Below are 23,502 nucleotides of genomic sequence, written 5' to 3'. Positions count from 1 at the left end.
GAAATTTCTGGGAAACGTGAATAAAAAAATGATCAACAGGACAAACAGGCACAGCTTGTCGGGCGTGTTTTTAATTTGCATTTATGTAACTTTCCTATTTCTGGGCATCCCTGTGAGGACACATTTAAAAAATTAAAAAGGAAAATTTACTTTTCCAAAATGTTTGCTGACCTTCACAGCACAAAAACCAATGAACCCGAGCTTCCGAGACGGCGGACTGTGGGGAATTGTAAAGATGATTCGGGCAGCACATTGTTCCACGGGAGGCGCTCAGGCTTTCCACTAACAGAAAAGTCTAAGTCAGCATTTACTTAGAAAATTTCTTTTAAAAGAGTTACAGAGGCAGTCCAGAAGTATCAATATTCCCTGTACAAACTCATATCTTTGTTCTGTTCTCTTGCTCTTGTGCCGTCTCTCTCTTTTTGAATTTTCTGTAAAAGCTAAATTAGGTCTCAAGGGTTCTGCACCACTAAGCAAGGATCTCTTCTAGTCCATTGTGATGGAAGTAAATGTACTCAGGAGGGAGATGTACTTGAAGGAAAGGCTAAAGTATCTCCCTTCATTGAATTCCCCCGTCTCCCACACAAGCTACCCACCCTGACTTCTCTAAATACTTCCCGCATGCGTGCACACACACACATGCACGCACATGCACACACTCCAACTAGCCCTCAGCAAAACTGTGCAGTAGGTAGGATATTTATCTTAATTCAGCACAACTGTTCTGTGCTCACCCCATCTTGACTCCATCTAGAGGGGATGGAGGGATCGTTCAAGTTTTCAGGCCCTTGAGGTCTCTCCTTAAATCCCTATGAAAACCTATTCTTAGGAAAGGATTTGGTAAACTCATTTACCAGGATACCAGTGTTCTTGAGGCTAAATTTCTCAGTGGTATACACCTTATAATAGACTTCAAGAACAATCAGACTCTTCTTTTGTTATTTGTGACCCTACCATACTGAATATTGTTATTACTGGTACAGTGTAAGATATGGGACTATGTAAAAATTCACTATAATTCTATTTAGTTGGAGACCAGGCATAGGGTAGGAGACAAATCTGTTGGATTTCAGAATCACAAAGAACATCCCAATTCAGGATTCTGGATCACATGGTCCTGAAGTGGAATCCCAGCATGCATACCTCATATGTGTTTGGTTTAGGGAAGGTTACTTAATCTATAAAAGCCCCTGATCCCTCAAGAAATAAAACAACTAAGAACCAACAATGATAACAATGCAACAAGGTATTATCCATGGATTTTAAAAGCTGGAGGGACCCTGGAGACACTCTTATTTAGAGATGAGGAGGCAGGGTCCAAGAAGTGACTTACCAAGGGTGCACAGTCAGGGGCAGCAAAATGCCTCCTGGATAAATTCTAGAACTCTTTGCACTGAATCCCCAGAAGACAGGCTGTCTTTGGTGAGACAGAAAATTGTCATTGTGTTGGATACTGCTTGCACATGGGTGTGAGCCATACGTTCTCAAATTAAGACAGGTTGCTTCAGGGCTAGGTGCGGTGTATGATTATTGGTGGCCATTTAAAAAGTGCATGTTTACAGTAGAAAGACATGTTTTCAAGTGATTTTGAATGATCATCCTCTCATTCCCAATGTTCTGGTAATGGTGCTGAAGAGAGACGTTTTGATACTGTGTGAGAGGAAGATGAACCAGATCACTTCCCCAGACCATTCACCTCGCTTTGGGTTGGCTAGGGTCAGGGGGGCATCTGAAGGTCGTGCACCCTAGGAAGGGCCTCTGAGACAGACAAGACAGACCAAGAGAAGGAAATCAGCTTGCAGCATCCTGTGGCCATAAGTGAGTGAGGGGGAGAAGGGAGCGCACAGCTGTTAAAACCTGGATTCAAATCCCACTCTTCCAGGTGCTAACTGGGTGACCTTGTTATTTAACCTCTCTATGCTCCATTTTCTTCATCTGTGAAATGAGGATTCAAAACTACTACCAATTTCAGGGACTTATTCTGATGAGTAAGTGAGGTAATTAGTATAAGGTGCTCACAACAGTGCCTGGCACATAGTAAAGGATCAATAAGAATTAGCTATGATGATGATGATGAAGAAGAAATATAGATAAATGCCAGGGGAACATGAGCCTTATAACACACTTACAATACATGTTACACAATCACTTATCTTAAAATAATGGTTTGGAAACTGCCCACTGTTTTTATGAGTACTAGGCTAGCTTTTTTTTTTTTTTTTTGCAATTAAAAATGTCCAGAAAGAAAATACTTTTTTTCTGGATTCAAATATAAGTTCATCAAATGCCTTTCAAACATTACAGCTTATATCTATATCTATATCTATATATGTATGTATAAAACTTCGCATTCAGAAATAAGTTCTGCCTGAAAAAGCAGGTTTTGGACTGCTAACAAGGTGTTAATATCTGTACCATAACACTGTACTTTTCTGCCAACTGACTCAGTTTGTATTTAATTAGACCATAAGATGTTGGGCTGAGTATAGTACAAGTTACATAAGTTTCACAATTTAGATCTCTTGATGTCAGTAACTTCCATTATGGCAGAAAACATCACTGAAATTATGACTCCCCTAATGGGAATCTTAAAAACGAAATGATGAGTACAAGCATTCATTTGTTTTAAGATGAAATAATGGAGAATTTGAGTTTTTTATTTTTTAAAGATTGTACATGCATTTTGCAGGCGTGTATTTGAAAGTAGATTCAGATGCAATTTTTCAGGAGTTTTTTTTCTAATGGAAAGCACAATTTTTACTGGGAAGAAGAGGAAAGATCCAACTATTTTAGATACTTGGTGGGATCTTTAAAGGTTGCGTGTTAAGTATAACAAAATATTGGACTGCTCCCATTTCAAAAGTGGTGAGCTCCTTCATAAAACCCCCCAAGAACAGATCAACCCTCCACGGCTATGAAAGAAACACCATAGATATAATAAAATTCAGTGAGATGGTATGTGGGGAAACACTGCAGTTTGTATCTGGTAATTGTTGTGTCTGTAAGTTTTTCAATGAGATCGTGCTAAACAAATATAAATAAACGTAAGGAAAAATACCCATCAAACCATCATAACAATCTTTGAGTTTCTTCTCTGCAACTGGATGCAATGCTGTGCTCAGTTAATGTTTTGAAATCAAGGGAGGGAGACGCAAGAGGGAAGGGATATGGGAACAGATGTATATGTATAACTGATTCACTTTGTTATAAAGCAGAAACTAATAAAAAAAATGTTTTGAAATCATGTTCACCAGGTGTATTAGGACCTCTTAGGTGAGAGTGAGGAAACTGACTATGAGGCAGGTTTTAGGGGGGCAACTGAGATGTTAGCTAAGCCTGCTGACACTGGCATATGCCAGACCAAGACTCCAGACCACCTCTCTGCTTTTTGCCTGACTTCTCTTTTTCTCCAGTGACCCCTAAATCATCAAAAGATACATTTGAAACAAGGATTCGTCACAGATTTGGGTTTTCCAAATGTTTAAACATGGATCCGCAACATTCTCAACTCATCTTAGTACAACAAAACTCTTCATTTGATACTTCAGCATCTCTCAATTCTTTCCTCTATCTAACCAAATCTCTACTTCCTAATGAAAACTCTCTGGGAAGGCTGTTGTACTTGGAAAATTATACATGTGCTATAGATGTTGATCTGAGATTCTCTGAGTCTCAGCTTTCTCATTTGCAAAATAGAGATAACAGCACTTCACTATTTTTGTGACAATAAAAATTCAAGATAATAATAAACCACTCAATGAGGACTAAATACCAAGGCACTATGCTAAGTACTTTATAATGTTAACTTATGTAATTCAACCCTTACAATAACCCAAAGAGGTAGGTATTCATCTTCATTTTACAAAATAATGTGAGGCTCAGAGAAGTTAAGTAACTTGCCCAAGGCCACACAGTAATTAGTAGAGGTTGGACTGGAACCTGATTGTCCCACTTTAATGCCTGGGATTGTAAATTGCACCCTGTGAGGTCAAGGACCTAACGCAGCATCTGACACATAATGAGAGTAGAGTAAATGTTAGTTTCTTCTCTTACACTGTTTCATTTGGGGTGGTATACACACAATTTGTGCCTTACAATTCTGTCCCCAAGCTTTAATCTACTCTGTCCTTATACTGGAAAAGCTTCTTGTGATTCCTTACTGATAAAATTCTACGCAATTTGAAGGTTCTGTTCAAATGACTTCCCATAAAGTTCATTCTAATCACTGTAACACTGACCTCACTTCTGAACTCATCTGGCTTTCATGTGTTACAGGGGTCCTTTGGCAATGCCATACTGTTGTATTCTTAGTTAACAACTCACATCTGCCCTTTTGAAACCTCAGGGGTTCACTTCTCAAGAAAAGGGACAGCATTTTGCAATGGTTAAGAACACAGGCTCAGGAGGTAGCCCGCTTGGGTCTGAATCTCAGTTTTGCCATTTACTAGATGTGTGACTTGGGCAAATACTTAGCCTTTCTATAGCTCAGTTTCCTCACCTATCAAAAGAACCAAATAATAAACACTATTTTATTATAAAGTTGCTGTGAGGATTAACTAAGTTAGTATTTGTTAGGAATTAGACAGGAACATGACACATAATCAGTGCTACATAGTATTTATTTTTTAAATAAATATATTTTCTTCATTGGATTGCCTCCAACAACTACATAATTCTCAGAATATACTAGATATGCAAAATATTGGTTTGTCAGTTAGTTAATTGGTCATTTTTTGAGTTACCTTTCCTCATCCATAATTAATTTGAAATTTCAATTACCTGCTATTCATGGATAAAGTATTCAGTTTGGAGTTGGGGATTCAAAGATGTCTGACACCAAGGGGTTAAAATATAGAGAAAATAAATACATAAGGTGTTATACTTAAATATTAATTGATGATTCAATTTGGCAATGTGTATAAATAATGTACTACAGACTCATTCTATTAAAATGTGGCCAAGCTGCCTGGTACTGCATTGTATTTCAGCATATTTTTAATATACTATTATCTCCTTAAGGCTTGAATACTTTCATTTATTCAACATTTATTGGATGTCAGATTTTGTGCTGGGTGATGGGAATACTAAGTTCAATAAGACATGGATCCTGTCCTCAGGGACTTGAGTCCAGAGTTGGGGTCAGCAAAACAACTGTCCACCAAAATCTAGCCCACCACCTATTTTTGTAAATAAAGTTTCATTGGAACACAGCCACGATCATCCATTTATATACTGACTATGGCTGCTTTTGTGCCTCAGTGTCAAAGATGAATAGTTGTGACAGAGATTGTGTGGGCCATAAAGTCTAAATTATTTACTATCTGGGGCTTTAAAGAAAAACTTTTCAGACCCCTGGTCTAATAGAATGCACTGAAGTACCTCTTTTTTGAGTAGGGTATTCTTTCTATCTCATGGTCATTGATTTTGAGGTTAGTGGTCATCCAGAACTTCTACAGAAAACTGGCACTTCAGAAACTTGAGTGGAATAAATAGTTGGTTATTGTCCAAAGCCTCTCAGATATGATTGTGCCTAGTTATTTAAGAAAAAGTTAATGGAGAACAGGTTATTGTTCTTGGTTCTTCTTAGAGTTTGAAATAGTTGTTGCCTAGGTACTCAATCTAATGAAGTTCCTAAGCAATTATGATACCAGGTTAATATGGACCTGAAAAAAAGCATGGCAGAGCACCATAGACTAGGAATCATAGGGTCTGGAGCATTCCCCTTCACCTAGGATTACTATAAAAGTAGACTATATACATACTATACATACTATATCACTGCAAGGGAAGTAATTTATGAGTCATTTTAGATTTTATATTTTAAAATGAAACTGATGAATTGCTCTTTAAATATATTAATGGACTCTAATAAATCTCAAAATGTTTTGATATCTGTATCATACATTTGAAAAGAAAATCATAAATAAGCTCTTCCTAGAAATTTTTCAATATATATTTTTCTTCTTAAATTCACACTTTCATTTCACTCTCCCCACAGAATTTTATTCTAATGTCAAAATTTTCATATTTGAAAGTGTTTTATTAATCACCTGGTAATACTTCTCTGTAACAAAAAATATATATATATATTTATATTTAACATTTTTCCTCTATGAACACAAGTTCTGAATTTTAGCTTTCCTTCTGGATTGATTTATTGTTATCATTGTTGCTAAATCACAGTCAATAAAAATTACACAATTATATTACAAATTTTATATTTACTAAACATAAAATTAAATATTTAAAGGAAATTCATCTCTTAATAAGCCAGATGAGGCTTTTTTTCCCCTTCCAATTATTTCTGGTACCTATGCTTGTCTTTTATTTGCTACTAGAATGTAATGGGGTTTAGAATCACTTCTATTCCTATTTTTGTTTCTAGAAATAAAGTGTTGAAAACGTATTCACATAAATATGTAGGTGGAAATGGAAAAAATGTTGCCAAAGCAGTTTAATCACTTCTTTAAACTCCTGAAATCTATGCCTCAAATTACATAGCATTCTATCATCAAAAACTACCTTTAATGATCTATAACGGACAATTTAGTTAGGTCTTCCTTCAATTTTGTTGGAAGTAAAGAAATAGAAACTACCTGACTTGTAAAAGGATGTTTTGCCCTTTCATTAGAATTATTCACTTTCTCAGCATCAAAATCAAACTTTCAAATTGTTCCTCTGTTGTAGTGCAATGCAAGTTTGGCCATCTTGGGAACCATGCACCTAATACAATTTGAAATGAGTGAGAGCTCAGTCTTTCTTTTGTGGAATGGAAGTGAGATCACTGTGAAAGCAGAGGAGGAAAAGAGGAGCCAGCTTTCTCAGAGGATACAGTAGGAAAACTGAGGATCTGTAAAGTGATTCCATTTAGAAAGCCTTCATATGTTTCTCAATCTTAGCTCTATGGACATTTTGGCAGAATAATTCTTTGTTTTGGGGAGCTGTCCAGTACATTGTAGAATGTTTAGCAGCGTTCCTGACCTTTACCTACTGGAGGCCAGTAGCACCTCTTCAATTGTGACAACGAAAAATGGCCAAATATCTCCTGGGGGCAAAATTTCCACCTGTTATGAACCACTGACCCAGGGGGATGAGTACACATGAAAGAAGACTACCTTAGCAGGGAATATCATACTTGAATTCTGCCCTACAAGTACCAATGAGTTCCCAACAGTCTTAAAGGCAAATGGAGATTCTTCATCTATCTCAGAACATAGGAATATTTTAAAAATCTTCCCACAGCCCCACCAGTAGGTATGAATTCATCCTCCAGCTCTTATATTTTGAGACTTGAGTATATCTGTGTTGGTGTTCTTTAACATCTCTAGGGATTACAACGCTCACCAGTGTTGTCAGGAGATAAATATGGGTTAGTTTAATGAAGGTAAAATGAAGGCAAGTTGATTAATTTTTCAATATGAGTATCCTGATCTTTCCTTCAACATTTAAAGTAATATATTTCTCACATAAATATGAGCCTTCAGAGACAAAAAAAAAGCAATGTTATACTGTTCTTTATAAGAATTTAATAAGGCAGAACCCTTTGTTTCCCAATGACGGAGAAAGGTTTTTAACTGCATATTATTATTATTATTTCCAGTACTTATTGTAAATTACAGCATATGGCTTTCAAGAAGACTAGACTCTAAGCTCTTCAGATGAAGGGACTGAATTCTAATCACCTTTGTATCTTCAACACTTAGGAGAGTGCCTGGTGCATAATAGGCCCTTCATAAATGTTTGGTGATGAATGAGTGAATAGTTGTACAAGTATTAAATAAGTTAATTTTCTCAGTGAGCCATTGAACTTTCAACCTTAACCCTATTATCATACGAGCTGACCTCAGGCAAATGCATGAACTAAAATACAATGAGTAGTAGATAAAGGACAGCCTTACTGCTATGCCAGAGTAATTGAGCATTCACTGTGACACTTATCTACAGACTAATCTACAGAGAATGTGTGGAAATTTTTGAAAGTCCAGAAAAAGCAATAAGAAAATAATTACCTGATAACTTAATATCTAAAGGTAACTTCTGACATTTTTATACATTTGCTTTAATTTCTTTTTTATGCATTTTATATAATTTGGATCATATAGTATATGCAATTTTGCATTTTAACTTTTTATTTGTATTTAGGTTCAGTGATGTCAGGGATGATGTCTTTCTTGCTCACCATTTTATCCCTAGAACCTAAAACACATTGTCGAATACATACAAACATTTAATACTAGTGAAGTATATTATACACGGTGACTACATACTAGTATAAGAATGAGTACATACTAAATGAAGGTGCGCTGGTAAAGAGCATTACAACAAAAGTTTCCCTATATTGTTGAAAATATCATAATGAGGCTATAAAAAATCTTTAGGTACAAGACTTTAGGAATAAATTATTTTGACACTTTATTTACTTTGGGAAAATTCCCAGAAAGTGAATTATTGGGCCAAAGAGTATGATCATTTTTAAGGGTTTAGGCTCAATGACTGTACCAATATAAACACCCACTATAGAATATGAGGGTGTCAAATTCATCACACCCTCTACAATTTGACAGGTGAAGATGCTACCAATATTGTTTTAATTCTTTAATAAGTGAAGTTGAGCTCTTTCTTTCCAATTATTTGTTAGCCATTTATATTTCTTCTTTTTATAAAACAATTGTTTATGTTTTGTGGGACTGTTTTTAAGGCGTTGAAACTGCATTTTTAAACTGTTAAAAAAGCACTCTGTTTTGGGGTTTTCTTTGGCTTAGCTAGCAGGGCACATTCTTATTTATACCTGTCCTGCATTATCTCACAAGATGCTTTGTGCATCACCCAGACGGTGTCTACAGAAGCTCGCTGAGAACTAGAGAGCACTCAACACAGGCAAGACAGTATTATCAATTTTACCTGCGATTACATTTGTAAAGAGATGAGACTACATCTGTCAGCTCCTCCCAGATTTACAGAAGTCCCTTTAAAAATGTTTTCAGAATTTTCCTTAAGAGCAGCTACAGTGCAAAGACTGACAGAATTAATGAGTATAAAGAAATATTCCACTATTTCTAAAAGAGCAAGCACAGAAGGTATTTTACATGAGGTAAAACAAAGAGAATCACTTGAGATAAACCTACAGTTTTTTCCAGTGTGATGTTATCAAACATACTAGATACTAGATGCAAGACGAAGACAACGCAGCACAGACTCTGATGCAATCCATTTTCTTTCTAATAGTATCTGTGGTCAAATTTAGTCGAGTTGTGCGATTCAGGACCATTATATAATAAAATCAATTTGAGTCCCGGAGAATAAACGGCAGGGTAGGGTTGGTGTTTCAAGCTATGTTTGTACAGCACAGCTTACACAAAAGAGGTCTGAAAAATCAGTAACAGTGGACTAATAAATATGCTTTTAAAGAAATGTGAGTGAGCTTAATGTGAAAGCATAAAAATTCATCATATAAATGATAGCTCAATGTAAGGGATACCGTGTTTCAGCCAAAATGCAAAACACATTAAATTGCAATATTGTTGCAGAGGAGCAGAACTCTACATTTATTCAGAATTAATGTCAAATTTAATTGTTTTTTTCTTTATATTTCTGGGCACAATTAGACATGTCACTCTCTTAATGTTGTCAAGGTTTTTTCCTTAAGAAAATATTTTATGCTTGTACAAGACATAGAGTTGGATAGGATGGTAACAGGGCTTTGATATAAATGGTGTACTGCTGAGACTTTCAATTCCAGCCAATCAATCAGACAAAATTAATTAAACTCAGATAAATGGTGGTATGTTTGGCTATTCAACCCATTACTTTGTTTGAAATGCTTATGGCCAAAGATAGATAACCCTCCTCTTAACAAACATAAAAACCAGAGGAGAGAATTGACAAGCTGAGGGACAAATGAGTGAATTAACATAAACTATTAGGCAAGTGCATGTTGATTACTGAATAAAAAGGAATTTCATATTTAGACATAAACAGTCTTTAGAGCTACCCATAAAGTTGTTTCTTTCCTTAAATTAGAGGCAGCTAGGTTAGGATCTTAGTGGAGGAAACATCTATAAATATGTAATTTCACTAAAAATATGAAATCTCTGTCAAAGGAGACATATTTAAATTTATGAAATTAAATTTCAGAATCTTCAAGGCAATAATTATGTTCACAAAAATTTTTACTATATATACTTTGACTTTGCTATTATTGTTACTGGATAGTTTCCATTCAGAATCTGTAGATGTTTCCATAATACTTATTTTAATTTTTCCTGAGATTGGTAAATGTCATGATCATTATTTTAGGAGTGAAAACTGTGGAGAACTATGGTTTGTCCAAGAGGATCCTGTGATTGGATGAAATATATAGTTTTACTATATTAATATGTATTCTTTATATGGCCAAAACACTCATGAGAGTTTGGGTACCAAGTTTTATCTTGAGGGCCAATACTGGTCAAATGGTAGTACAAGTTGCATCTGGACTTAGCAAGTATTAATGCCATAATTGATGAATGATGTCTGCTGTGGGTACAGGGATGGCAAAAAATAGTACAGCACAGCCTAAGAGAGAAAGCACAGAGTAATGAAAATAGAACTGGACTCAGTCAAAAGCCCTTGACTGAAGTCAAACTCTGGTCTCAACTTCTTTTAACAAATAATTATGGACAAATCATATATTTTCATATTTAGAAAAAGGGGTATAATCAACACTGGACATTTCAGAAATTCAAATGAAACAAAGATTATCTAAGAAATTCTTTAGGAATTTTATAAGAAAACCGCTTTTGTTGTGCCTGAGACTGTTATCTTAGAGGGCATCGCTTCTTATACATTGTAAGTACTCAATAATCAGGATTTGCTGAATCATATTTAAACCTGATCCACTATTGGGAGTGTCACCTACAACTCTGTCACATATTTTCTTTTACTTTTTGATCATTGTATTATGATAAAAGAAAGTCTATCTCTGACTCTAAATCAACACTCATGTCAACCATGTTAGGTAACCTTTGAGAAATCATTAATGAAATTTCGGTGGAAAAAATTTCAGAATTAATTTATTTCAATACAAAACAACACTTTCTAAAACCAATCAAATAAACTTTAATTTATTGTGACACGGGTGGCATCCAGAAATGACTTATAGTGATATTAGTTAACAGAACAAAATAAAACAAAAACACAATTGGAAGGGTATTAATGCTACCTTATTAGCATTCTTATTATTGATATTTCTGAGCTGTCTTTGGAAAGATACTCCAAAAGCCCTGTTCCTTTGGTACTTAGCTTTTTTTTTTTTCAAATGACAGGAATGAAAATATACATGCAAGGGTGAAAGTGCTTAGGATTGCCTTTTAAAAGTAGTCAGCATTTAAAAGAAAAAAAACAGAATATTGGGCCATTTGTTTTAAATTTAATTTTAGAGCAAACTGATGAATAGTATAGGACCCTAAAAATTTCTAAATGAATTTATCCAAAATATTAAAACAATTATCGTCAAGAAGCACTGCACCTTAATGATACGATGTGTTTTTCCCGAACAAATGTTCCTCTTTTCAAATCAGACTGTGTGGCATTTGCTCATATTCAACAACTGTGGAAATTTGGAACAAGGTTTCTTCTTAAAAAGAAAAAAAGTCTAATCCCTTTGCTATGTGCCAGGAACAACTTATGTACAAGTTAATAGGAAATGCTGTATGTAATAATTTTATTATTTGACTTGACAATGATAAGGATAGCCAGTTACTCATTAGAAACTGAACATGCCTGAGTTCTTTAAGCTTGCACATTACTGTTTGATTCTGGAATCTAGCAGCCAGCAGCTGCTGGATGGTAAACTATGATTGGAGTGTTCATTCTGGCTCAAGCTCTATAATGAAACTTTTACTTGGGCAACTTGGAATATGGGTTTTTATGCTAATCCAGTGTTACGGAACCCATATGAAGCACTTGTGCGATCCATTCCTTGGACACGTGAAATTAAACATTTTAAATGTGGTTTGATAAATAGTTTCAATTATTTTCATTTCACTATTCAGGCAAATAAAAATAGTGCTACTGTTTGAATTTCATATCCTCAGAATCAATTATAGGCAAGAACACATTCTGATCCTATTTAACAAGACCGTCTTTAAATAGCCTTTTTAAGGGAAAGATCAAATAGTGGTTTAGTGTTTACTTAGTAAACGTATTTCCATAAAAGCCAGAGTAAAAAAATCTAGATTCATATTACATATGGCATTCAAGTAAACCACTGTTCTCCAAAGGTTCAATCTATATTTACCACCAAGAAAAGCACACTGGCCCAGGCATAACATGAAGTGGGTATATGTGTCCACTGTCATATAACATATGATGCCAGAGATGAGCACCAGAGAAACCACAATAAGAAGTGAGGGAGGCAGATATAAGCTAAAATGTTCTTGGTTTTCAGAGTTCGCTAAAGGCTGCTTTTTCTTGTTGTTGATTTTTGTGTTTTAACTAACTGCAGTTTCTGACCAATCTGATGATATCACTGTCCTTTTACAGTCCTTTTATTATCACCTAAACTTAGAGAAATTTGATTTTAAGCTCAGATAAATGGTGTGACCGATCACATGACAGGCCAGATTTTATTCCAGAGTTAGGAATGGAATCACAGATTGTAATATCATTTCAATGTCATTTTTCAGAAAAATAACTCCCATTTCATACTTCTACTTGATACTAATCTTAGTTTTGTTTTTCTTTTGTTTTGTATTATATTCACCTTTTGAAATAGAAAGCACTGTCAACAAATATACTTTTCAGTTTAACCTGATAACCTAACTAGGTCTGAAGCTGAGTACTGTATTCTGATGTCTAAATATAACGGTACAGATAAATTAAAATATTTTAAATATAAAAAAAAAAAGAAGCGAGGGAGGGAGTGTCCAGAAAACCAGTTGCCTTATTTAATAACTGTTCAGTCAAAGCTCCTAAAAGTTAGAGGGGCCGTTCTGTGCCCTCTCTTCGAATTTTTCACCTTTTTAGAAAAGCCTCAAAAAATGGGGTCAGTCAGCCACTTCTTGAATTCTTCCAGTTCCATGAAGTAAATAGATTAAGTACAGTAGCCATTATGTTATCAGGATATGTTGCAACAACAAAAAAGTACCATTCCTTAGTCTAATAAATTCCAATTAATAATCTGCACTTTAAAAAAATGTACCTATTTTTCAAGACTGAAAATGTATGACTATGTGGCCTTGCTCACTGTGTAGAAATTTGAAGATGAGGTTTATGCTAATGCAGAGGGTTATGATCAAGAGTGGTGATTTGGCTGCCTGGAAGTCTCAAATGGTGACATTCACCTTTGTGAATTCTCCCCAGTCTAGGGTCCGGTTTTCAGTTTTGTAGGCTCAGAAACTTGATCTCATCAGTGTTTCAGAGTAGATTAGACCTTAGTATGAGGATTCAAGTTAACTAAGCTCACAAGAGCTAATGTATAAGACCAGAAAGTCGAATTATCACTTCAAAATGAAGAGCCTACTTGCGAATTGCAGTAGATACTTTTTTTTAAGCTTAATCAGTGATTTACCTATAGATAGATAGTGCTAGGATGGATATGGCCAATAGTTGCTTCTCACACTCACATTTCTGTTACTGCCTAGGAGTCCAGGATTTCTCCATCTTTAAATATGCTTAAGGGAGAGAATAACTCAAAAGTCAGCAAGACTATTATCTGTTGATTTTATAGTTTAATTTTCAGAGTTCAATCTTACATCTAAGTTCTTGAAATGGAAAAGTTTGAGGAATATCACTATTGCCCTCAGACACTGCCGACATGCCCTATTACTTCAATGGATTTTATTCTTTCTGATATCTAGTAATCTAAGATACTCTCTAGAGCAGATATCACTATTTTCAGGTAATGCCTTAAATGTTAAAGAAAATGAAGCTCAATATATATCAGCCATGTACTTATTCCTTATTTTACAAAGATAAGAATTTCTCTTATAAAAACAAATGTATAAGAACATTGTATTTTCCTATTTTTTTTTTCCTAGTGATTCTTTTTTTGCAAGTTACATTCTTCCCCACTCTGATATTTGTCTAATCCTGTACATTTTCTTTTTGTAATTTAAGAATTACTTTAGAGCTTTCTTTTTTAAATTGTCACTTGTAAATTATTTTACTAGTAAGAGTTTTATTTGGGAACAATACTACTAGTTATTCTACATCAGGATATGTTCTTTTTGGAACAGTTCTACTTCCATAAACTAAATTTCATCTAGCACCTACTATAAAAGGCAACTGTGGAATACAAGAAACAATAATTTAATAAACCTCATTTATAATGAATAAATTAACCAAAAGACAGACTTCTATGCGTCCTTAGAGGCCCATCTCAAACATCACTTCCCCTGTGAGAGCTACTCTGATGTTCTGATAGCATCCCTACTGTATTCTGTTCTACTCTCACTTTGATCATAGCTTTGACCTCACCAGTTGTCTAATGTTTTATCAACTTGGGCATCCTTAGGGCTCAGTTTTGTGCCTCACTTTGACTAGATGCTCAATAAATCATGGATAAATGAATGTGAGTCACATACATTTCTATTAGTATATACGTGGCTGCAGAAGATGAAATCTTTGTGTCTGTCCCTTTTAAAATTAAAATTGAAAATTGAAATATTCAGGAAGATGGTCTTATTCCCATTCTTGAGAGGATATCTTAATTTGGACTCCTAGAAATGAGATGATCAATGAGTTTGACAAAGTTTTCAGAACAGGGGAGAATCAAGCTTGGTTGGTTCCAAATAGGGAGAGAAATTTTTATTTAAAAATGATATTTTAAAAAACTAGTCAGAAGATTAAGATAAAATAATATTCTACTTTTTATTGCAGCCAGTAATACTCATTTATTCCATGCTAAGTAATGATTACAAATGCCAAGGCCTTTTTAAAAAGCTTTTGCTGTTTCTTTTTTAAAGGATAACTTGGTGCCCCAATTCAGAGAGGACCTTTTGTACTTCTAATTCAATATTAAAATACTGTATATCTGCTATTGTCCCATGATTACAATATAATCCTAATAAGATGCAGGTAATGTTGTGACAGTTTTTAAAGAAGGCTGCTTTATTGGACAGTCATATGAAAAAATTTTAAAATATAATTTAAAATTGACTTGTCACAACATTCACTGGGAAAAAAGCTTTACTATGAAATAAAAATCTATGTAAGTTTTCTTTAAGCATTCCAAATCTTTCATATGTCCCACGGTACCAGGATATTGGGTTTACATGAGTACAAAGCAATAAGCAGGCTAGTAACAGAAAACATAATTTGGTAATCAACCAGATTATTTGTCCCCACCTCTCTCTCTCTCTTTTTTTTTTTTTTTTTTTTTGCTGATGTCTGTAATTCCACTGAATTTGAGAAATATAACCCAGGGCCACATGATATGAAAACTAATCACACACAAAAAATGACACCAATAAATACCCTTTTTAGTTAAGTAATTTACAAAGTCAGCATACCCACCCAGTTAATAAAATATTCACATGCAGAGGTGAACACGCTTAAGTCAAAGCAAATTACCTATGTTCTTTTATAAGAACAGGTTTTTGAACGAGTTTTTAGTTTCATGTTTTGGCAAGAGGTAACATGTTTATTTTGACCTCTGTAGGAACATGCCTAAGCCAAGACATCCTAATTGAATTTTAAAACAAAGTTTACCATAACGTTGTAATAATTATCATAAAGTAAATTCTATTTCTAATAGTTATAAAATAAGGACTAACCAAGAAAAATGCATATTACATTTAATAGAAAACACTATACCTTTTAAGAGTTATTTTTAAATGTTTTAAATGCTTGCTATGCAAGGTATTACACAATGCAGATAAAATATACTTTGAATATTATTTTTAACTCCCCAGATAACCACTAATGAAATTGCACTTATTATTTGTTGCAGACAACAAATCTAAGACTTGAAATATTGATGGCCACATAGATATATTTTAAAGGTGAACAGAGGAAGCCAAAATTCTAAGTGCTTTGCAATGCATAATAATTTTGTTTGTGACGCTACGATCTCAATATTTCCTTTCATAAGAACCCACTCCCCACTGCCACTAGTTAACCACATGGTTATTATATTTAGCTTGATTCTCTATAAATGCCGTTATAACACCTGTGGTTTCCCTCATTAAGAACTGAAATGGATGGGGTCAGGGGTTGAAAGGACAGCATATGCGCTATGAAAGAACTAGTTAACATAGCCTATTATATTGGCGCACTGGTAAATCTCATTTCTATTCATCAGATGATTAGTTCAATCAATATTTATTCCTCTATGCTCCCTTTGTCTTTTGCTACAAAGGAGACATCCTTCAAATTCATGGCATAAGCCTTGTTATCTATGAATTTGTTGCTTAATTTGAGAGGGAATATTTTATTTACTTGGCAGTCCTAAATTCTTTGATTCTTTTTCCCTCTAATTATCATTAGGTAGTATAATGGAGTTTTGTGTAGATTATTTATAAATAAATGCTATTAACAGTTTTTTTGTTTGTTTGTTTTGTTCTGTTTTGTTTTAATGTGACTAAAGTACCACATGTATTCATTTCTTCTTTTTGAAGGCTCTGGAAAGTTGCTTCTGTTTCTCTATATATGTTTGAATTTGGAAGTGTGGATTGTGAAAGCAAAGATAAGAATGATTTTCTCTCTCAAATATTCATTCTTCTTCTCTGAGTGGGTGGTTATAGGCACATACATATACATATTGTGTATCAGTGTGTATCAACAGACGCCTCCAAAGACTGCTATTATCTGCTAGGGATTCTGTTAAGTCACAGATTCTAGTCAAAGTAAGATAAATATTTGCACGAAGCTGTAATTGGAAGATGATTACAAAGTTACAGAAATAATACTTTATGTGTAGAGTGCTCATTTTATCAAAGGTCATTATGCATTACATTACAAAAGATTTATTTCATTTGTCTACTTAATTTCTGTCCTTTATGTAAGAATGGTTGGAATAGTAAAACTATATCTAGGATTTAAAAAACCTTATATTAATTATTAAGCAAAATTTCCATTCCTAATATTTAATTTTCTGTATATTTTAACTTCACAATAAAATGCTTTGTTAATGTCAATTACATAGAATTAATGGCAATATAATTTAAAGCCTGTTTTTGTCTTTATGGAAGACACACAGAAATGATTTAGTCTTAGGAAATTCTCATCATAATACTAGAATGAAAAAAATATATATATTTTAAGTCATCTCAATCACTAATAAATTTGCACTAATCACGTATGTGTTCATAACTTTTGATATGTTTTAATCGGGCTAAAATTTGATGGTTTTAACTTTGGCATTAATTTTCCTATATCTTCATATAATTACCTGTAAGGCTTAGATTTCTCCAAGGTACAGTGGCACTGATGTTACTGTTCACAATTTAAAACCTCACTTTATTTACAAATTTGCAGAACACCAGCAGACCCTCATATAAAGAATTTTAAAATTTAATAATTTACTAGAATATTTTTAACTCTGTATTAATTGAATGCTATAATATGTACTTTAAATAAGAGGTATGTTATTCATAGCAGTGAAAAAATCTAGTTAATGCCTTGTGATTCACACTTTTATTTCTTAACACTATTGTATCAAAAAGTATAAAAACTACATAAAGCTGAAAAAAAGTTTTACTTGTCTTTTTATCTAGGAAAACTGCCTGTATTGAATCATTTAAAATCCTAGTGACTATTCTGTATATGCTACTTTTAGGGGGGAAAAAAAAGTAGGAATTATTACACAGCTGGAATGTCATGTTCACGAAGACCAACCCTGAAACTTAATATTTTCTTCATGTTGGAAAATTTTTGCTGTTGTAAAATTAGGTTTCATGAGTATGATACATGTAAATTTAAAATACAGTGTATTTGTATTGCATACACACATGAATAGTTGCTTTTATGGTTGTAAATAGTTAGTGTCTAACAAATTGTTACCAAAATAACTAAATGTGGACATTTCTTCTGATTGAATATAAAATAAACGTGTTAGTTATGTTAAACTTCACATAAACCCCTTTAATAATGATGCAAGAAATCCTTTAAGGTTTTTCTAAACAGTACAGCAAATTATACTGCTGTTGATGGAAAATCCAGGACTTGTGAGTTTTAAATGAACGCTACAAAGGAGTTTTAATCTTGTATCTCCCATGTTTATGAAGCCTGCTGCTCAAAGTTCTCCCTTTCTGTTTCCATCCTGGTTTCCCAATTCCTGATTATCTGAAAATATAGAAAAGTTAAAAGCCTTGATGGTACTAATGTGTATACCGGAAGTCCAGGATGTCACGCCCTTCTGTGTTAAAATACTTGTTACAAATTCACTCAGGATGTTGAGAGTGGGGGAGGAGAGAGTCCCAAGATGTAACCACCTAAGAAAAACAATTTTCTGGCTATATATTTTTTCAACAATACTTGAAATATAGCTTTAGGATTTTTCTTTGAACTGTTTGAATGTTTACTTTTCTTGGATTATAAAGACAGCTTACTGATAATTATGTAGTGAACAATTACTAATGACTACTGACAGGGATGTCCTTCCACCAATGTTTTTTAATTGTGGGAGGTGGAATGTTGGTTAGAAATATTTAATTGTAATTTTTGGAAGAAATTAAGATCTAGAACAGGTTTAGGAAATTTAAAGGCCTGGCCGTCAGGACATTCAGAGCTCCAGACTTCCCAAGGTTTGCCATAGCTCTGAGAGCAAGCCGCTTCTTTTCTGAAGTTAGCAGTTCATAAAAATTAACTACCTGAAAATAATAGATGAAAACCGGACTTTGGAAAAGCCAAGCCCCATCCTTGTTTACAGCAAGGATAAAACCAGATTTCTAATCCGCCGGAGCCACAATCACCTATTGATTGCGACGACATCTGTGCCCCTGTTTTTGGAAGCAGGGTATTCTGCGGAGGCAGGGTGAAAAATCCGACCATTTCGGTGCTCCTGTGTAATAAACAGCTAGCAGGCTTCCCAGGAAGGAGTCTTGAAATCCACACCTCGGCTCACTTGTTTCTCACCTATGGACGGACCCAATTAAAAGTCCTCCCTTCCGCATTCATAAGTTATCCTTTTCAGCAATGCAATCTACGAAGTAGCATCTTTAGACCTCATGTGGTAGGTACTCTGTAGCAGACAAAGGGTGAAAGGCTTTGTGCGCCACCAAATACACCCTTCTCCGCCCCAGGCCAGCCCCGAGTAAGCCGTAGCGCTGGGGACCGACTCAGTTCAGCCGTGGGGTAGGACAATGACCTAAGGATCAGAGCCTCTTAACCCCTTTCTTACCCCAGAGCTTCCCTCGGGATAAAGTCTCTTAACTATCCTAGACCTGGCGGGGGCGGGGTGGAGGCCGGCAGTCGGGGGGTGGGTTTACTGTGTTGGTCCCCAGGGCGACCACTCGATCCTGGACCAACTTTGCATTGTGCCAAGTGCCCTGACCCAGTAGAGTTGCCAAATGCAAACCTTGGAACCGAGGCTGAATAACAGACTGGGACCACCCGGGGATGGGGGACGTGTGTGTGTGCGCGCGCGTGTGTGCATGCGCGCGTGTGTGGTGTGTAGGGGGAAAGGGAGCTCGCACTGTAAAGCTGAGTTCAAAAACTGCCCCCTCCCCCAATATAGACTGCTTAGTAGCCCAGGTACAAGAGAAAGTTGATTCGTTTCCGCTCTCACTTCTCAAGTTCACACTCAAGTTCAACCCCTGACTCTCGTAAGACGTCTGAGTAGCCTGGACCTTTTCTCCATCCTTATACAATCACCTCTAATGACGCGGAAGGGCACGGTCTGTAGGAAACGCGCAGAGATGGCAGAGGAGGGACAGTAAAGGGTCAAGAACGGAGAGCCCAGGAGGTAGAGAGGACTCCGCCACCTTTTAAGGTTGATTTTTCTACAGAGCGTTCCCCCAGGCCCCCTGAGAGCTGTCTTAAGTTAGAACCCTCTGGGACTGTGGGGTGATGGGGGGAGAGTAAGCTTCAACTTCTTTCTCAAGGTAAGAGGCAGCACCTGGCGTCAAGCTTCTCGAGTCCCCGAAGTGGGCGCCTTGGCGAATCTGGACTGTCGCTAGCAAACTGCTCCTTCAGGAGCAGTGCGATCAAGCTACAACCCACTCTTGTCCCACACTCCTCTGTTTTCTACAATTTAAGGGGAGAGTGAGTGGCTTTTGGCCCCAGGCCCTAGTGCCCGGTTGGAACTGACGTGGCGCATGGTTTCAGACCTTCAGAACATAAGAGCTCAGCCACGGGAGGAATACTGATTGGAAAGGGAGAAGTAGGGGTTGGACGAACTGGCTACCCCAGAGAGGAGCAGGGGAAACTGAAAGGAGAGAGGATGGTGGTGAGACGGGACAGAACAACAAAAACAAAGACTAGGGCGTCCTTTACTTAAAGGTTCTGCACTCGCCAATTACCCAAGTATAGTTTCCTGAAAGAATTTGGGCAGTGGAGCATGTGACCAATCCCCCAACCGGGACACTGAACTGGAACCAGCTCGCACTCCCGGGGCCCCCACTACCAGTATGCGGGTCAATCAAACCATTTCACCAGGAAGTCTCTGTCCCTTAGCTTCAGCTACCTCCCTCCCACCCACCTCCATGGACGGCCTCTCTGTTCCTCCTCCTCCTTCCCTTTCTTGCCACGTCCCAGCGCCTAGCTGGCTAACCCAGTCTCTGCTCTAGCGTCCAGGCTCGGGATTCACTTCGAGCGGAGCAGGGGGAACATGCCCGATACCCCATCCCGACGCTCCTCAAGAGGTTTTGGGAATGTGGATGGGAGGTGAACACAGCCGAGTGGAAGGCGATGAGTGTTTGCAGCCCAACTCTCCCAAGTTCTTCTTGGCTAGTCCACCTGTCACGCGGGCTCGGGGATGTAGGAAGGTCTGGAGCTGGCCAAAGTTTCCACCTTTCTGTTGCCAGGACCCAGAGGGACAGACGAGGAGGAGAGGAGAGCCCCCGCCCCCGCCCCACCGCAAGAAACGCAGAATGGCTAGAAAGAAACACTGGGGAGTGTGGGGCGGCGGGTGCTCCGAGGCTCGCACTTATCCCCATGGCACGCGGGCACCCGGCCCGCTCTCCGAGAGAAGAGTGAAGTTGTGGCCAAGCAGACAGCGGAGGAAAGCGGCTCTGGGCACAGCGCGCAGGAAACGTGAAGGTCCTGGCACCGCAGGGGAGGAGACGGATCAAGTGATTCCCTAAAGCAGGCCAGGCCATCCGCCCGGGCAGCCCAAAGTGCAGCCGGAACAAGTGTGTTGCCCCTGTCCCCGGAGCGTCACCCCACCGCCGCCAGCTAGCCCAGGGGACCTGCCACCGCAGTCGCCGCTGGGGGTCCTGGCCCGAAGGTTCACCCAGCACCGCCTCCCGCAGCGGCCCTTTGACAAAGGAGCCTTCCCCGCCGCGGGTAGCGCGGGCTTTTATCCTCTGGAACTTTCTCTGCACAACTTTTTCAGGGTGGCGCTCGTCCCTGGGCCGCGCGGGCTCGGGCACGCGGACCTGGCCAGGGCGCAGCTCCGGCGCGAGGGACGCGCTCAGGGGACGAACCCGGAATCTGTGTCTAGTCCCACGACACCGCCCCCTCTGCCTACCACTCCCACGAAGGGACACTGTCCGTTGACCTGGACGCTGGTGAGCCTCGTAACCTGAAGAGTGTGTGTACCCGCCTGGCCGCCTGCCCGTGCGCCCAGCGCGCCCAACCCGGGCCGGCGACCGCCGCGCGCCCGGCGCTTCTAGCGGCTTCTGCCCAGAGGCATACTTCTCCTGGCTCTCCCTCCAACCGGCGTTCTCATCCGCACCCGAGAGTGACATCCCAAAATGGTACAGTACAAGGACTGGGAGGAAGCAACTAGCGTCGTCCCCCTCTCCAAAAAGCGCCCTCCCGTGTCCTTCCAGAACTCCTGAGAGGCATCAACACCTTCCCACAACTTTCTACGCCCAGGCCATTTGCAGCCCAACTGCGAACACGAACTCAGTAACTGCGCCCCGCCAACCTCTTTCCTCTTCGGCTGGGTGCGCTCCCCTCCCCCATCGCCCATCTGGCTGGAGTTGGCCGGACCGGGGAGACACGGTGCCTGCGGGCTCGCTTACCTCGCATGGTGTAGCCGCTCTCCCGCTCCGCGTAGTCATGAAGCTGCTCCCAGCCCGAACCCCGGAGAGCCCAAAAATCCCGCTCAGCACGAGTGAGGAAGGTAGTCGGCGAAGAGCTGCTCTGCCGAGAAAACCATCCCTTTAGGTGGACGCCGTGGCCGGAGGGTGACGTTTGCTGCCGCCGCTGCTATGTTAACAGTTTTGATGATGGTGGTGGTGACTGTTTTGATGGTTGTTTGGTTGTTTGTTTGTTTTCAGGAGGGGTGAAAAAAATGTGCTGGCTGGCTGGTGCCTGGGTTTTGTTTTGCTTTTGTTTTTCTTTTTTCTTTCTCTCCAATGTACTTGCTTTTTAAAAATGCCACCGCCTCCGGCTCAGAAGGTTTCTTTTGTGATCACTTGGACTGAGGAGGAGGAGGAAGGGCAGCAGCAGGAGGAGGAGTTGGTGGTGGTTTTGTTAGTTACAAAGAAGAGGGAGAAGGAGCAAGGGGAAAAAAAGGAAACAGAAAGAAGAGGAAGAAAGGCGGTGTGGATGGCAGAGCATGTGCGTTTTCACATGACATCTGTGCCTGTTAGCGGATCCACAATGTGAATTTTCACTGTTCAGTTACAGGGAGGAAGGGAGCGAGAGAGAAAGAGAGAGGAGAGAGATGGAGAGAGAGAGCCGAGAAGGGGCTTATACGCGAGGGCGGGTTTGGCTGGGACTTCCAGGCCCCGCCTCCTGTCAGCGCCGCCGCCAATCAGCGCCTGGCAGTTCTTGGATGGGCTGGGACCACGGGGGACAGGCTTGAAGGCGAAGGGCGGGGGATTAGGACACTGGAGGCGAAGGCGGCCGGGGCTGGAACTGGGCATTAGAGACTGTCCGAACTGGGCGGAGGAGGAGGAGAGGGACCGATAGAGTCGGGCAGATCTGCAGGTGACATTCACTTCCCATTCCAGGAGGAGGGAGGGGGCACTGACGAGTCTTTGGAAGGGAGGGACGCGGGGCTCTCCGGGTCCCTGGTTGCTTCCCTCTCTCGCAAAACCTGCGGGCCCCGAATAGTTAGTTGTGAATTTATGTCAGCTCTCCGCAGAATCCATTTTCGGAAAACTTCGCGTGTCTGGCAGGGCTTTCTTTCCCCGGGCGGGACGCTTCAGTTTTAGTGGCAGAATAATGCAAATCAACTTTCATCACTTTGAGCACAACTAAAATGCCGTCCCATGCAAGTAGCCGTCCTCTTCCTTTAAAACCATCTTTTAGATGCTTCCTGCCCCAGTCCTAAAAACAAAATAAACAAAACAATGAGATCTCTTTTGCTTTTTAAAATTATTTTACAAAGTTTTAATGCTTTCCTTTATCGAAGAAGTTGATTTTATCAGCATTTGGAGTTGCTAATAAACTGGCGTTGGGCCATAC

The 23,502-nt window shown here is 38.5% G+C and overlaps 1 protein-coding gene across 1 annotated transcript in view; it reads right to left on the bottom strand.

The window, feature by feature from the left end:
- RORB (RAR related orphan receptor B) overlaps positions 1–22,127 on the bottom strand; it is a 178,388-nt gene extending 156,261 nt beyond the window's left edge. The window contains exon 1 of the mRNA XM_082628156.1: positions 22,110–22,127. Within this exon, the coding sequence (XP_082484282.1) occupies positions 22,110–22,116 (7 nt within the window). The 5' untranslated portion in view covers positions 22,117–22,127. The remainder of the gene's footprint in view (positions 1–22,109) is intronic.
- Between the last annotated feature and the right edge of the window lie 1,375 nt (positions 22,128–23,502).

The sequence above is a fragment of the Mesoplodon mirus genome, assembly GCF_964341445.2.
Source record: "Mesoplodon mirus genome assembly, chromosome: 1".
In the NCBI taxonomy this organism is placed as follows: domain Eukaryota; kingdom Metazoa; phylum Chordata; class Mammalia; order Artiodactyla; family Ziphiidae; genus Mesoplodon; species Mesoplodon mirus.
Note: the sequence above shows the minus strand (reverse complement) of the source record. Positions and strands in the feature narration are given on the sequence as shown.